The following is a 14,240-nucleotide window of genomic DNA, read 5'->3' as shown; positions in this document are numbered from 1 at the left end:
GATGCTTCTAAACCTGAACAGCTCGCATGCACTGCATGTGTTCCCACAAGAAAATTAAGAGCAAACCTGCGCATTGACCTTTTCTTTATACCATTCTTTTGAAAACGAATCCCCATCACTGGGAAACATTTTATGGGGAAAAAAAATCTTGACCGTTAAGGTCGCCTTGGTGGCTCTGAGGCAAAGCATCGGCCTGTGGGTCCTCAGTTGGCTAATTCGAATACCAGTCGTGAAGTCGAGATTTCGGTTGGCACATCAGAAGACTCACTGCTGGTCGAAATTATTTCTTGTTCCTTCGCTGTGGCGTGCCAGATGCCCTTCGTTGGTTTGGCACTTAAAACCCTAAAATTTCACTTTTGACTTTGTCATTAGGAGGTGTCTTTTTTTGTGTTTTAACTTGCACTCGGTTGTCGCCTCCCTGGTTTTTAACTTTCCTGCCCTGCTTGATTTTCAGCTGTCGACCGGGGCATTGGACGAGTGCAAGTGTAGAGGCTGCTGGTCTGCTTTGCACCAGGCAATCCGCAACGGGCTCAAGATCACAGGGGGCATCGGCATGTTCTTCAGTTTTACAGAGGTGGGCTCAGCCTCCCTTCCTGTATCCATCTAGAAAGTAATACTGTCGTGCATGTGCTGGGACTGTGGGAAGTTGGTTGGTCCCAATGGATGTCTGCCGTCTCCGCTGCAGACGAGAAATTTAGCTGGCGCAGTACCACCGCTAGCCCGGAGTCTTTCACGTGCATCGCAAAGTAGTGATACACGACTATCTTGCGAGGCTGCCCGTCTCTCATCCCTCTCCTTTGTACCGGTTTTGTCATTCTTCTGCACCAACGCATTGTCGAACCTAGTCTTACCCTGCCACGTTTGGGGCGCAAAATAAGTGGATTCGGTGATGACGTGAAGGTAAGTTACGACGAATAACGTATTCGAAGGAGTGAATAGCTTCACCTTTCAAGATGCGTTTACGCTGCCACCGTGCTGCCAATGACGTAGTACGGGGTTCCGGTGGATGGGCGGGATGGCGGATGGCTGCAACGGCTGCTGTCAGTTGCTGGTGCTACTCGAGCGCGGTCGCGGAGGTGCAACGAGAAAGCGCGTGATCCGTACCGAGGGTTCCCAAAATCCCCTGCCGATGTGGCGCCGTATGTTTTGCAGCAGGTCTATTGCGCAATCTGCGGTACCGGTACGTGAGAAAAGCGAGTTCGTAGAAAGTTCCTGCGTTATTGTCCGCGATCTGAGTGCGCAATATCGGTTCCCATGATAGGCAAATTCGTAGCGGATTCCCGCAGGTTTATTGTATCATGAAACTAGAATCTGGTGCGTCCGCGATCTGTGGTATTAGTTCCCGTGTCATGTGGTTTGTAGCAGGTGCCCAGGTGTTTATCGCTATTTTTTTTTATAAAGTTTTGCTGTTGCATTGTTAAAGATAGCCCGCCCCATGTTTTTCACTATTTACCTCTTTGTTTTGGATGGGAGTCCTTACAAGATTTTACGGTAATTATGTTGTGAAAAGCTAAGTTGCCTACCTATCTATAAAAATGCTCTTCTGTACAGCTGTACCTAGATAGGGATTCATGTCCTTTAGAAATACTTTGTGTTGACTCTGCCATTTCTTTTTTTTAGAATGGGTGTAAAAAATTGGGTTGCGTGTATGTTTATACAGCCTGGAACTTGGTCTGCCTCAACGGGCGACGAGTCTCCCAGCTGTAGATGAGCAATTTATCCAGTGCAGTACAACCGCTAGCCTGGGGTCAGAATGGGTGCAGATGTTTACTTGTTAACTATTTTTTACTTTCCAGCTATAATGCATTCTTGGCCTTTTTTTTCTTTTTGCTGATGTTGTTGTTTTTACCCACACCCCTCTGGAATGCCCTCTGGGTCCTGAGGGTATTTAAATAAATAAATAAGAACTAGTCGGAAAAGCACAAATTAGAGGATTTTCATAAATTCTGAGTTATCCTCAAAGCGCTATTATTTGTGCTCACCAGCCCCCCCCCCCCCCCTCCAAAGAAAGAAGCTGAGGTTCCTGGCATTATTCTTGGTAAAGTGTTGAGTCAGCGGTCTCAAGGAAAAGCCACTCTAGTCTTCTCTCTAGTCTCATATTGGCAAAAAAGTGGGCTTAGTGCCAACGTTATTTATTTAATGTTGCTATATTTCTGTGTTGCGACAAAAGCTAACCTAGTAAACACGTGCCGCATGCAAGCCGCTGTTCAGGCCGCAGCAAAAGCTGTGTTTTCGTAACAGTGGAAACTAGCAACGGAGGCTGCATGCTGTCCAGTAACCAACGCTCCCACACCGCAAGCTGAAGCTCGCAGCATCGAGTCCTTTATTATGTGTAGTGCCCTTCACAACTAAGATGGCTTTCTGTACCTTTTTATGCATTTATGTAGAGATATTTATTTTTAATAATTATTCCAAAAATACAATTAAAGAAAATTTCCTAGAAATGTCGGAATTGCGGAGAATTTCGAATTAAATAGAGCTATGCTTAAAAAAACACCCTCCGATCTCGGAAACGCAGAACTCTAACATTATAAATTCAAAAGGGTCACCTTGCATGCCGGTACCATTTTCACATGGGAAGGTGTACAAGGATTAATTGTAAGCGACTGCTTGCTAGTCAGTAGAGAGTACAAAAAAGCCCACGTCTGTAGCCCTTTGGCCTTCTGAATACAAGTTAGTTTCTATACACATACAGCGTAAGGGTAACTCAGCATTGAATTAGCGCTGAAAACGGGGCTGACATAGCACTGATGCAGCACGGATCTACTGCATTTGGAACAGAAAAACAGAAATGGAGGAAGAGCAGTGAGGGTTTTTAGTTACTCCCTTTGATGCTTCATACCTGGGATGTCATAGCAGGGATAAGACTATCAGTCCCCACTGGGGCACTGATAGTATTATGAAATAAATAAATAAATAAATTATGTTGTAGAGCCTGCGATCCGGGTGACTTATCTTTTGCAAAAAAATGTATTTTGAGAACACTGTCGAAGCAGCTCAGTAAGTTTTCCTCCACTGCCACAAGCAGACATGCTCATATCTAATTATAGATTGCAGCAAGCTTTGGCCCAAGCACAGTCCCAAGGTTGCTAGTACTAGTACTGGCGTGCAGTCTCATGAAAATTGTAAAGCAATTTTGCATTAACTCGGGAGGAAAACACAACAGCATTTTAAGTGGAGAGGGAAACAAAACTGTTAAAGAGTTATCTCCAGCCTGTGCCACTCCAGTTTTTTAAAGAAGGATTTAAACAATACTTTTGAGAGGAGAAATACAGTGCTGATTTGTAACCGATTCCTGAACTGCATGAGGGAACTGGCTTTTGTTGTTGAGATGTCTGCCATTCAATGGGACAAAGCCAGGATGGGGCATGGTCATGTGGAATGCTTTATTTGTTCATATATCTTTTATCGAGGTGTGGTATAGCTGGTCGGGCTTTGCGGTAACCAAATTCTTAAATGTTAGGTGCAAATACTAACAGACAGAAAGCATTGACTTGCCCTTTGTGTGAAAAAAAAAGCATTGTACTTTCATGCAATATTCATAAACTGTGATAAAGGAGTAACATTTAGTGCATTCATAAAATTAATTTCCAAGTCTTATGTGTGCACAAAGCAATAGTAACAAATAATATGGATAGAAGTTATAACTAATGTAATTACAGGGTCATACAAGAAATGTGCATGTGGAATTTTAAGTACCATCACTCTTACAAGAGATTGTAGGTTTATGTAAGCATCCTTTGAAAGCAAGCACCCCAGTTGTGTTTTCGGTTAGACGCAACCTTTTGGGGAAAAAGGGGTGTCTAGAATTGCATTAATAAATACACATGAAAAGCTCAAAAAGGGAAACACTACCCCCAAAACAAATTTCTGCAAAAGAAGTTGATTTTGAAAAATGTGCTATTTACATCTGCCAACATCTAGAGTATTCCCAGAAAGTTTCATTTGTTTACAGTGCATAGTTACTTTTTTTAAATTATTTTCAGTCCACCAATGCTAAAGCTTCAAAGGTTCAAAGGTGTTTATTGGCTAAAACAACCATACGACCGAGAGCCTGAGGCAATCAAAAGGCAGAAGCCCGTGCATACATATGCTGATTTCCTCCTCAGCCATACGTTAACAGATGAAATGGAGATGTTGGAATGTAATTTACAAAAGAAGTGGTAGACATTCAAGCACTTTGAATGTGTTTTTGTCCAATCTACTTTTTGGCATAAATCCCACCCTAATAAAACTATTGTTTCAGATAAAACTGTCGAGAGACTTGATATTTGCGGCTTATATGCCGAAATATTATGGAGCTGGTTACTATGACCTTCGAATTTGCATTTTCATGTTCTTTTATAATAAAAAAAAATGTAATTTGCAAAACAATGTAGCAAGCAATGTAAAAAAATTAATTTCATAATTTGTTTTTAATTAGGAAAATGCATATATTCTGAAATTTTCTTTCATAGTAACCGGCAAAGGATATTCCAGTATGTATTCCACCAGAAAAATATGTGTTTATCAACACCATTTCTCAATGATAGATTCATTAAGCAGATTCCATGCAAAGCTATGCTTTACTTCGTTCTGGGGGTATAGTACCTCATAAAATTGGTTCACAGGGCTAAAACTTTGCTTGCCCTCCTTCTAATATGGCCGCAAACACCACCTGCAAATATCATGCCGATTGAGTGAGCGCCTCAAAAGCTGCGATAAAGAACTTGAAAAATAATCTATTGTGTGACGCAGCTAGCCTAAACGTAACATCAACATTTTGTTGCAATTTATTCACACACATTGGTGGCAGACTGGTGAGCAGATTTTGCTAGACTGGTAATCGTTTAGTAATTTGAAAAATAAACAGAGAAAATCGATGCTTGTGTCTTAGGGCTCACTGTGTCCTGTACTCCTCCTAGGTTGTCACTTTACATGTACAGGCAAGAAAAAAAATTTTAAATTACTTTCATCTTAATTATTTGCATGCTCGTGATGATTTATGTAACACTCTTTTTAAATTGTTTCCAAGCTTTGTTTAAACATGTGCCCTAACTTTTCTGCTTCCATCACACATCGATCCGTGAAACTTTTGCAAGTATTTCCTCTATGACATCAGCCCTGAACAAAACAAAGGTGGTGTCCTATGCAGTAAGCTTCTGACATTGTTTTGCTGGTTGGAAATTCCAAGAATGTCATTCCCCTCCCCATTTCTCTTTCCCTCCCTTCCCACAGTTCATCGGCGTGTGGCTGACTGTGCGTTACCGCAATCAGAAGGACCCTCGTGCTAACCCTAGCGCCTTTCTGTAACCGACACTAACCTCTTACTAACCTGGCTTGTAAGGGAAACTCTTTCTCAAGAGGCACTTTGTCAGCAAAAGGTAGGGGCTCCTTCAAACAGTCTCCCTTGCATTTCTTCTTTGCACTGTGGCCAACTGATCAAATATTACCCTACTTTCTTGTTATTCCTATTACTAACACTGTCGTCATTGTTTGTTCCTTGATTATGCGTGCAGTAGATAGACGTTGGATTCCATGCTTTCAGGTGCAAGAGTTTACTGAATGTCTAATTTGTTGTCCTTGCTGACTTTTAGTTGGCATTTCTTGTAGTATAGTTGCACCACAGGTAGCTGCAGCAGTGTTGCTCCTGTGACTTGATTTATTTGTGTTTTAGTTCAATGTTCCTTTTGTGAGATTGTGTGAAGTTTCGAATAATACACAATTCAGTATTTGCTTGAGATGAACTGCAATATTAATTTTTTTCCAGGTTTTAATCGCAACATATTAGCCTCATAAGCATACTTCTTACCGAGCGTCAATGCAATGCGCAGAAGCAATACCCGCGGGCGTTGCTTATCTGCATTGTACCGGTACTCGGTAAGAAGCATGCTCAGCAGGGCTAACTTAAAAAGGCACTGACACATCAAAATCTTTTTTTTTTTTTTTTTCGTTATTCGAAATGATTGAAGACTATGCCCGGACATTACCCTCAAAATTCGAAACTTGGGAATTCAGTATCTGTGAAGTAAATAAAAAAACAATTTCCAAATGCCGAATTTGAAGTTCCCGCGCGATCCGCGCCAGTGCTGTGACGTCAAATATTGCAGAGTCCTGCGGGTCGACTTTCTTTCACGCCTCCGCTCCAAACCGCGCCGTTGCCACCGCGACCCGAAGCGAGGAGGTGAGGAGCGGGAGAGAAGGGCGCCAGCTTACCGGGAAAAAACGGTTTGGTTACTTCCATGCGTGCGGTGCTGCCTGCCTATCGCGGCGAGCAGACGACGCTTGACGTCTGAAAGGCTGCCCCGGCCAAGTCACAATCGAAACTAGTATACACAGACTCCGAACCCAGTAGTTTTGACCATTTGACGATTTCTTTTTCGATTTCTTTCGTCGGGCACCTAAGAAAGACCACTTCATCCGATTCCCCAACTCACCGATCATCCTCCGCTATGTGTGTTGAGCGTCGCCATGTTTTCCCAGGGAGGATACAAGTCCAGGAGGCACATCACACTGGACTTTGATTTTCGGTATATCAAAGGCATTCAAAGGTAGGGCATTCGCAATTGCATTAAAAAACGTGTTTTATGATTGCCGTTATTAAATGTCATAGAAATGTCGCCTACAAATCTTCTAAATTTCATGATTTTTGGCGTCACAAATCAAAAGAAGCAAGGAGGTGAAAAGTGGGAGAGGAAAACGCCAAAAATAAAAAGGCGCGCGCACGCTTGAAAAAATTTTTTTTGATGCGGTATTTTTTTGTGTGTCTGTGACTACAACTTCTATTGTTTTAGACAATAAAAAAAAATATGACCTTTGAAGTGTCACTACAGGTGTATTCCAGCGTTTTTTTTATAGTCCCCGATTTGCCTAAAAACTTGCAAAACTCACCAACAAACATTGCTGAAACAGTAACCCAAATATTTGACCAAAATCTATTTTTTTCACAAAGTTATAGAATTTACAATTTTGGTCCTCACTGTGTTTTTCAAAGGGAAAAGCTCTACTGGCAACATTGAAAAAGTGACATCATGGGAAGGCAGGGGTTCCCTTTTTGGGCTGTAGACTTTGTTCCCAACTGATTACAGTTTCATGATGTCAAATGAATGCTTTGGAAGGTCGCTCCAGCTCCCGCGCAGCAGCACGAACGAATGCTCGGCATAGTTCATTTTTAGACAGCTCGCTCGAACCGCAAGCCTGCCATTCCGTGATGTCACAGCATTGAAAAGCGCAAGTACAGTCAAACCCGTTTATAACAAACAGCAGGAAACACTACGATCAGTTCAATATAGCAAAATCCATTTACAACAAACTTCCATGATGTGTTTGTTGTAAGGGGAGAGCTTCTCTTTCTTTCTCATCTCTTCGCTTCCGCCTTGTAACGAAATACTGGAAAGCTTTTTGTTTCTTTTTTTCATGCGTGCAGAGTTTGTTCTTTTAGCTTATGTCCCCCTCTGGATTGCTTCTCTTCACTCAATTTTGTTTGCGGCTTGAGCTTTTGGAATTTTACTTCTTTCCTACTTTTTTTTGGGGGGGAGGGGGTGATGGGGGGGTGGGGGGTGGGGGGTGGGGGTTGGGGGATGGGGGATGGGACAGGCTAGAAGTCGATTGTTTGCGCGTTTTTGGAAGCCTTCCCGGGGGGAAAAAGTTCGATATAGCCAATATGTTGTTCGTTATAAAACATACTTTTTACATGCATTTTTATTTAAATTTTCCGTGAGTTCGATATGACAATAAATCGCTGTATGTGGGTTTGTTCTAAACGGGTTTCACTGTATATTTGGATCTTGGTTTGGCGTCATTTTCACTTGCCGATTTTATAATAACTATTTTGAACTTTGCGATACTAAATAGCATACCGGAAAGAGTAAAAGATGGCGATTTGGAAAATATAGTAAGGTGGGGTTGCTCAAAGTACCGCCGGGGTACCCCTTTGACACTTCGAAAGGTACAAATATCACGGATGCATACTTTGGAGAAAAGCACACTTTTAAAGCAGTATAATTGCATGTGCACGCCTGGTGTATTTGAAAAGAAACGGAAAGTTTGTTAATGTTGATATCTCCATTCCAGTAAAATTTTCAAAATTAAATTGTGGCCATTATGCGTGCATATATTTTAGGCAGAGATGCCCTGACAGCCTGCATTAACAAGTAGTGATTATCTTTTTTTTGTCATATAGCAAGCTTGTCATAGCTTGTCATATAGCAAGCTTGTCATATAGCAAAGGTGCTTATAAATCCCTTCAGTTAGGCATAGCTGGGCAACTTGCCATTCCAATGTAGACATTGGACTTTCTGTGTTCACGGTCTATAAACATAGTTAGATTAACATTAACTTAGCTTAAAAATGAACAAGTGGAATCTCGGGATCAACCTTCACAGTTCAGCTGGGCTTTCGTTCAAGCATGATGCAGTAGTGAAAGGCATAAAGAAACTATTTGATTCAAAAACTTGGCCAACCACTATTCGCTTCGAACTCCAGATCTACTGTTCACACATGCCGAGTATTTTGTGGAACGTAGTGAAGAAGCAAATAAGCACTGTGCATCTCATGCAGTATTCAAATGGGTTCTTTGAGGAAATAAGACTTGAGCAACATTTTTGTGTAGACAACATCAAAAGGATAAAATCTTGAAGCTTGTCTTGGAATGTAATGGTAGCTTGTCTACTATTTCATTGTATTGGTGACCATGCTTTCAAGACCTCAAGATGCCGAATGACAACCTTGGTTCTTGAGCAGATTCCGCATAAACCCAGGCTTTAAATTGTCTTTCTTCAAGGTCTCGAGCAGGACTGTTGACAGTCAGATGTTCGAGCTTACCAAAAGAAATTTCGTTATACAATTTTTACAACTAATTGGGTCACAAAAGTGAGCAATTTCCTGCGTTGACAGGTAATTACTTTACTTATCATGCTTTTGTCATTGTCAAGAAAAACAGCAACAAGTTTATCAACAGCTAATTCAGAAAAACATTTTTAAAGCAGTACTTGACCATAACTATAAAATTAAGAAAATTGCACTTAAAGGGGCACTGGCACCCAAAGGTTTTTTTTTGTTTAAAACGATGCAGGTTGTAGTCAAAACACACAAAAAAATACCACAACACAAAAAAAAAAAAAATTACATGCGCACGCTTGTGCCTATTTATTTTTGGCGCCTTTCTCTTTTTCTTTTCACCTCTTCGCTTCTTTTTATTTGTGACGTCGAAAATTATAAAATTTACAAGCTTTTTAGGTGGCATTTCTATTATATTTAATAACAGCATTCAGAAAACTTGATTTTAACATAATTGCGAATGCACTATGGCCCTTCTTTTTGAAATATACCGAAAATCGGAGTCCAAAGTGATGTCGCCTCCTGGCTTTTTTATCCTCCCTTGGAAAACATGGCGGCGAGGTGGTGCTCGGCACCCATAGCTCTGAGGGTGATCAGTGAGTCACGGAATCGGACGAAGTTCTCTTTTTTAGGTGCCCGACGACCTCTCAAATTTTAAAAGGAAATCGTCTAACGGTCAAAATGACTGAATTTGGTGTCTGTGCGCCGTAGTTTTGGTTAAGACTCCGCTGAAGCAAACTTTCACGCAGAACCTGCGCGACGTGACCTCTCATGTCGCACACCAAATTCCACTGCGCGTTCTCTTCGACCTCGCACCGTTTCAAACATCTTGAGATCGCTGAAAGGGCCCTAAAAGAACTTTGAATTTGAAAGTGAAGTGTCGTCTGCTCACAGCGATAGGTGGCACGCAGGGAGGGAAGCGGTTGTTCGTGGGACATGAGTGAACACGACTCTTCAAGTCGCAGCGAGAAACTTGAATTGCTGGACGACTCAATCTTTGGTCGTCAATGCACGGGTGCAGATCGCATGGGAACTTCAAATTCGGCTTTTGCAAATTGTTTTTTTACTTCACAAATTCTGAGTTCCTAAGTTTCAAATTTTGAGGGCAGTGTCCAGGCATCATTTTCGGTACAAATTCGTTTGGCGTCGCACCAGACTCGAGGAGGAGGAGGAGGAAAGAAGGAGGGAGAGGAGGATTAAAGAGAGAGAGAAGGAAAGGAGGAGGGAGAAGGAGAATAGAGAGAAGGGGTAGGGGTGAGGAGGAAACTTTAGAAAAAGCCCCCAGAAAGTTTGTTGTGAAAAAAAAAAAGAAGGGACATACCGTTGGGGAGATCCCCCGCCGATTTGTTGTAGGTACTTTGTTGTGGGGAAGCAGACGATTTGAAATGCGATATCGTCTTCTCACGTCCTTAGGGCGTTCTAGCAGATTTAGAAACTTTGTTTCTGGATGTTTGACTTAAAGGAGTCATGAAACGCTTTTTCAACTTTTTTCTGTTTAGCTTTCCTCCTCAACTCATAAATCGCGCATTGTACCAAACAGTTCAAGAAGTCGGAAAGAAGGGAGTCCCCTCTTGCTCGGAATCTCGCTTGTGTAGCCCGGACACAGCCATTGTCCCCCTAGAAGATTAGCCCGTCGCTCAAAATTCCGACTAGTTGCTTTCCCCACCCCGTTCACCCCAATGCTGACAGTGCTGTGGAAGCTACGTGCTCGTTGGGCGAGCCACACATTTTCCACGTGATCACGCCCTCTCGCGCATACCGGCCCGCAGAGAATGAGGTCAGGTGAGGAAAGGGAGGCGGCTGATTGGTCCGGCAAGCGCGTAGCTTCCACCGCAATGTCAGCTTAGGGGTAAAGGGATTAAGTGAGGTCCGGTGTCGTGTGACGTGCGCTTGGGCCCTGGTGACGCGCTGCGGGGGCCCGGTTATGGTGGCTAGTAGCCCGGTGACGCGCTGCGGGGTCCGCGGATGTATCACAGTGAAAAGGCGGAGAGTTTACGAAGGGAAGGAGGTACAAAATAGTCCGCTATGTTTTGCAAATTTTTGTAGCGAAAGTCAGGCTTCTGACTTTCTACCTTTGTTCTTTTGGCCCACTGAACGATGTGCTATTAGTAAAATCCCAATATAAATTGATTTACTCCAGCCCAAAATTCGTTTCATGGGTCCTTTAACACTGGGCGCTTACTGTTACAGATAATTAATGGGGTTAATATTTAAAAAAAAATTAATCTAGCAGGTTCTTGAAAACCCGAGAAATAGGCCCAATGTGAAGAGCGCACACTTAGTTCTCCTGTGCTTCTGAGAGTAACAATAAGTTCCGAGTTCGATCACTTCCCCACAACAAATCGGCAAGGGACGTCCCCAACCGCATATCCCTTTTTTCTTTTTTTTTAACACCAAATCCGGTGTGTGTGTGGGGGGGGGGGCTCTTCTTCAGTTTGCTCCTCATCCCCCTCCTTTTTCTCTAAATTTCTCCTCTCCTTCCTTCTTTCCTCCTCTCCAATCTCTCTCTCCCTCCTTTTTTCCTCCTCCTCCTCGAGCCTGGTGCGACGCCAGACGAATCTATACCTCATTTTCAATCGTTTTGGATAATAAGAAAAAAGAAATGATTTTGACCTGTCAACATCCGCTCTAGCACTGTGTATGCTGTGTGACAGTTAGCGTATGTATACGTTTTCGCATTTTACTTTCAAAGGTTATTGGTGAGTATCAAGTTCTATCGCTTAGGTCAGTGCCCCAGACGAGCACTTTCCACCAGTCTATAGTATAATTTTCATGACAGCCCTTCAATTCTAAGAGAAACAAGCATCAATTGCTCGTTCGCACTAGCAGCGTCACACTATATATATATGTTCACTCTCCTCCCTGACTGGGAAAGGTGATGGTAATAGAGACATGTCTCGATAAAATGGACCTCTCCATTTCCCCTCAGAATCATCTGTAATGTGAGTTGTCGACAATAACAAGACAGAAATGCACGTATTTACGGAGGTTGTCCCTAAAACTGTTTTCTGTGTAGCGGGGTGTCCATATTCATGAGACATGACTGTACAGTTACACAGTATACCTCTTTAATATCCTCTTAACTTGGACAACACGTGTGCTTCATGACCGCCTTTCAATGCCTTGAACCTGCAGGCACAATTTTCGGTTTTGGCAGGGAAAGAAAGTAGAGTAGAACCTTATCGACATATTTGTTTGGCGAACTTTGCGGTAAAACGCACGATCCAGGAGAACATGTTAACCGGTAAAGATGTTGGGGTGGGGGTGGGGGGCTATAGATGAAAAAGGAAGCACCTCTGGCAAAACAATATATTTCATGGGGACTTTCATGACCTTTACTGCCATTCTTTAAAATTAAGTCTCAACCTATAATCAAAACCAAAGAATGTCGACTAATAAGAGGAGAAATTTTTGAAGCCTGCCGAGTTAACCCAGATGCTTTGCCACATCAGCCGCTGCTCCTGGTGTGCCAGTGCGATGCTGGATGCGACAGGCACAGTGCGAACACCGCAGCACTGGGGCGCAGGCTTTACGGAATAATCGGAACTTTATCAGGAGTAGGAGACTCTATTTCTATCTTGACGCAGCAGCTGTCATCTGGGCATTTTAGGGGATCTGGCGACCTCTTAGCGTGTTAGCATCGCGACAATAGCTGCATCATCGTCTGGGAGTTCAGACGACGACTCGGTTAGTGCGGGTAACGAGCAAGTTTTAGCCAGGTGACCGGGGACACCAGAACAAATATTTGTGCAAACTTCTCTTTAAAAGTGACAGCCTTCATTCTCCCTCTATGCCTGACCAAACAAGAAACATGGTGCAAAGAGTTAGAGTGGAGTGGGCAAACCGAATGACCCAACATGTCCCGTCGGCAGCGTTGGGTAGCCGTTTTTGGACGTAACGACGGGGAGGGCAAACGAAAGAAACAGGAAATTAGTATGCACATGTATAGTTGGATGGATTGATATAAAGCAGACGAAATGATGAGCACCTGGGCACAGACTTGTCAATCAGTTGTTGCAATTTCTGTTTCACATTGCACGAAGCGTAAGGAAAAAAACAGTTGGCATTGCCATTACATTTGCCGTGGCACCGAGGTCCTGCAACGATTCTGATTCTGCAGCATGCATCCAAAAAAGATTTGTGGGGTTTCTTTCTCCACAAAAAGGAACTTCGCACCCCCAAACACTCAGTCTCCACACAAATGTGGCGCTAGAGGTCCAGCCCAGTATGCCAAAATGTCAGAACGAGCCATTATATCATTCAAAAGTGATTTTATGAAAATTTCAATGGGGAAAGTGGGACTCGTTCCTAATAGCTGACGTGATTCAGCTCCATATGTTTAATGGCTTTATTGGTCGTCATTTAAATCTTCTAAAATCACTTTATAACTTTTGATCTAGATAACGGCAAAGCTCTGAAACTTCGGCATCCCGTTCGGACCGCTAGCACTACACGTGGGCCGAGACTGAGCATTCAGCGATGCACTGGTTTTGCGGTAAAAAAAACACTGTAAATGCCTCTTTTTTTTGTTTTGTTTTTCGGGGACAGCCTGTTTTTTGGGTGTTTACGACCTTAGTGTCTCTAATAGATAGCAGCTTTTGCACTGGGTCCTGGTAAGGCAACTGATTCCTCAAACAGGTTGCAAGTTGGCAGAGTTGTGATACAGAGCTTAGATGTATAGGCCAGGTAATAAAATGCTCTGGGGTATGAAATCCTAGACTCGCAATTTCTTCCGTTTTGGTTGTCCTGCTTTTTAGCCTTTTGGCACAGTTGTGTTGCCCCGAGGCTTCCGTCAGATTTAATTTTCTTTCAATTTTATTTGAAGTTTGCCTCTGGCAAACAAGAGTCCTAGCGGACGAATGTAGAAAATGTCCTCCCCATTGCTGCAGTTGGTGCTGTCGGATGTGAATGTCTACACTGATCAGCCGAAACATTATAACCACCTACCTAATACCGTGTTGATCCACCTTTGGCATACAAAACAGTTACAGAAGTTGTCTGCTGCAGAGTTCCATACTTAACAAAGTATTATGAGCAGTGTGCTCAGAGACACTTGTGCCTTTACTTGCATTGTCAGGTGAGCCACGGGCAGCCACCTATTTTGCTTCTCCAAGCAGGAAAGCCTCCAATGTCCACGTTCTGTGATGAAGCAAGGAAGTGCAAGGCGTCTATTAACGATTTCACCATTCTTCCACTTCTTATGGGTACTAACGACGGCAGCTTGTGAACACCTGATGAGCTTTGCAATTTCTGAGACACTTGTTCCGAGTTGTCGGGCTGTTACAATCTTCCCTCTGTCGAAATCGCTTAAAGCAACGGCCTTTCCCAATTGCGTGCATTCATAGTCGACAAAATAACCCCTTTGTATCCCCCGACAGCCATCAACCACCATCCGCATCGGCAGGTGGTGGATACCGCGAATG

General features: G+C 43.0%; 1 protein-coding gene across 2 annotated transcripts in view; it reads left to right on the top strand.

The window, feature by feature from the left end:
* The window catches only part of LOC8027309 (tetraspanin-13), a 31,722-nt gene that overhangs the window by 10,188 nt on the left and 7,294 nt on the right, over nt 1–14,240 (top strand). Inside the window, exons 4-5 of one of the 2 annotated variants that reach the window (XR_005798763.2) lie at nt 455–574; nt 5,218–5,363. Coding sequence is in view for 1 of the 2 variants with exons in the window: in XM_040503823.1 (XP_040359757.1) it covers nt 455–574 (120 nt within the window). In the remaining variant the exon portion in view is untranslated. The remainder of the gene's footprint in view (nt 1–454; nt 575–5,217; nt 5,364–14,240) is intronic. The other variant, XM_040503823.1, reaches the window with a different exon arrangement.

The sequence above is a fragment of the Ixodes scapularis genome, unplaced genomic scaffold (assembly GCF_016920785.2).
Source record: "Ixodes scapularis isolate PalLabHiFi unplaced genomic scaffold, ASM1692078v2 PGA_scaffold0__279_contigs__length_252992795, whole genome shotgun sequence".
In the NCBI taxonomy this organism is placed as follows: domain Eukaryota; kingdom Metazoa; phylum Arthropoda; class Arachnida; order Ixodida; family Ixodidae; genus Ixodes; species Ixodes scapularis.
The sequence above is the reverse complement of the archived record's forward strand: the minus strand, read 5'-3'. Positions and strand labels throughout refer to the sequence as shown.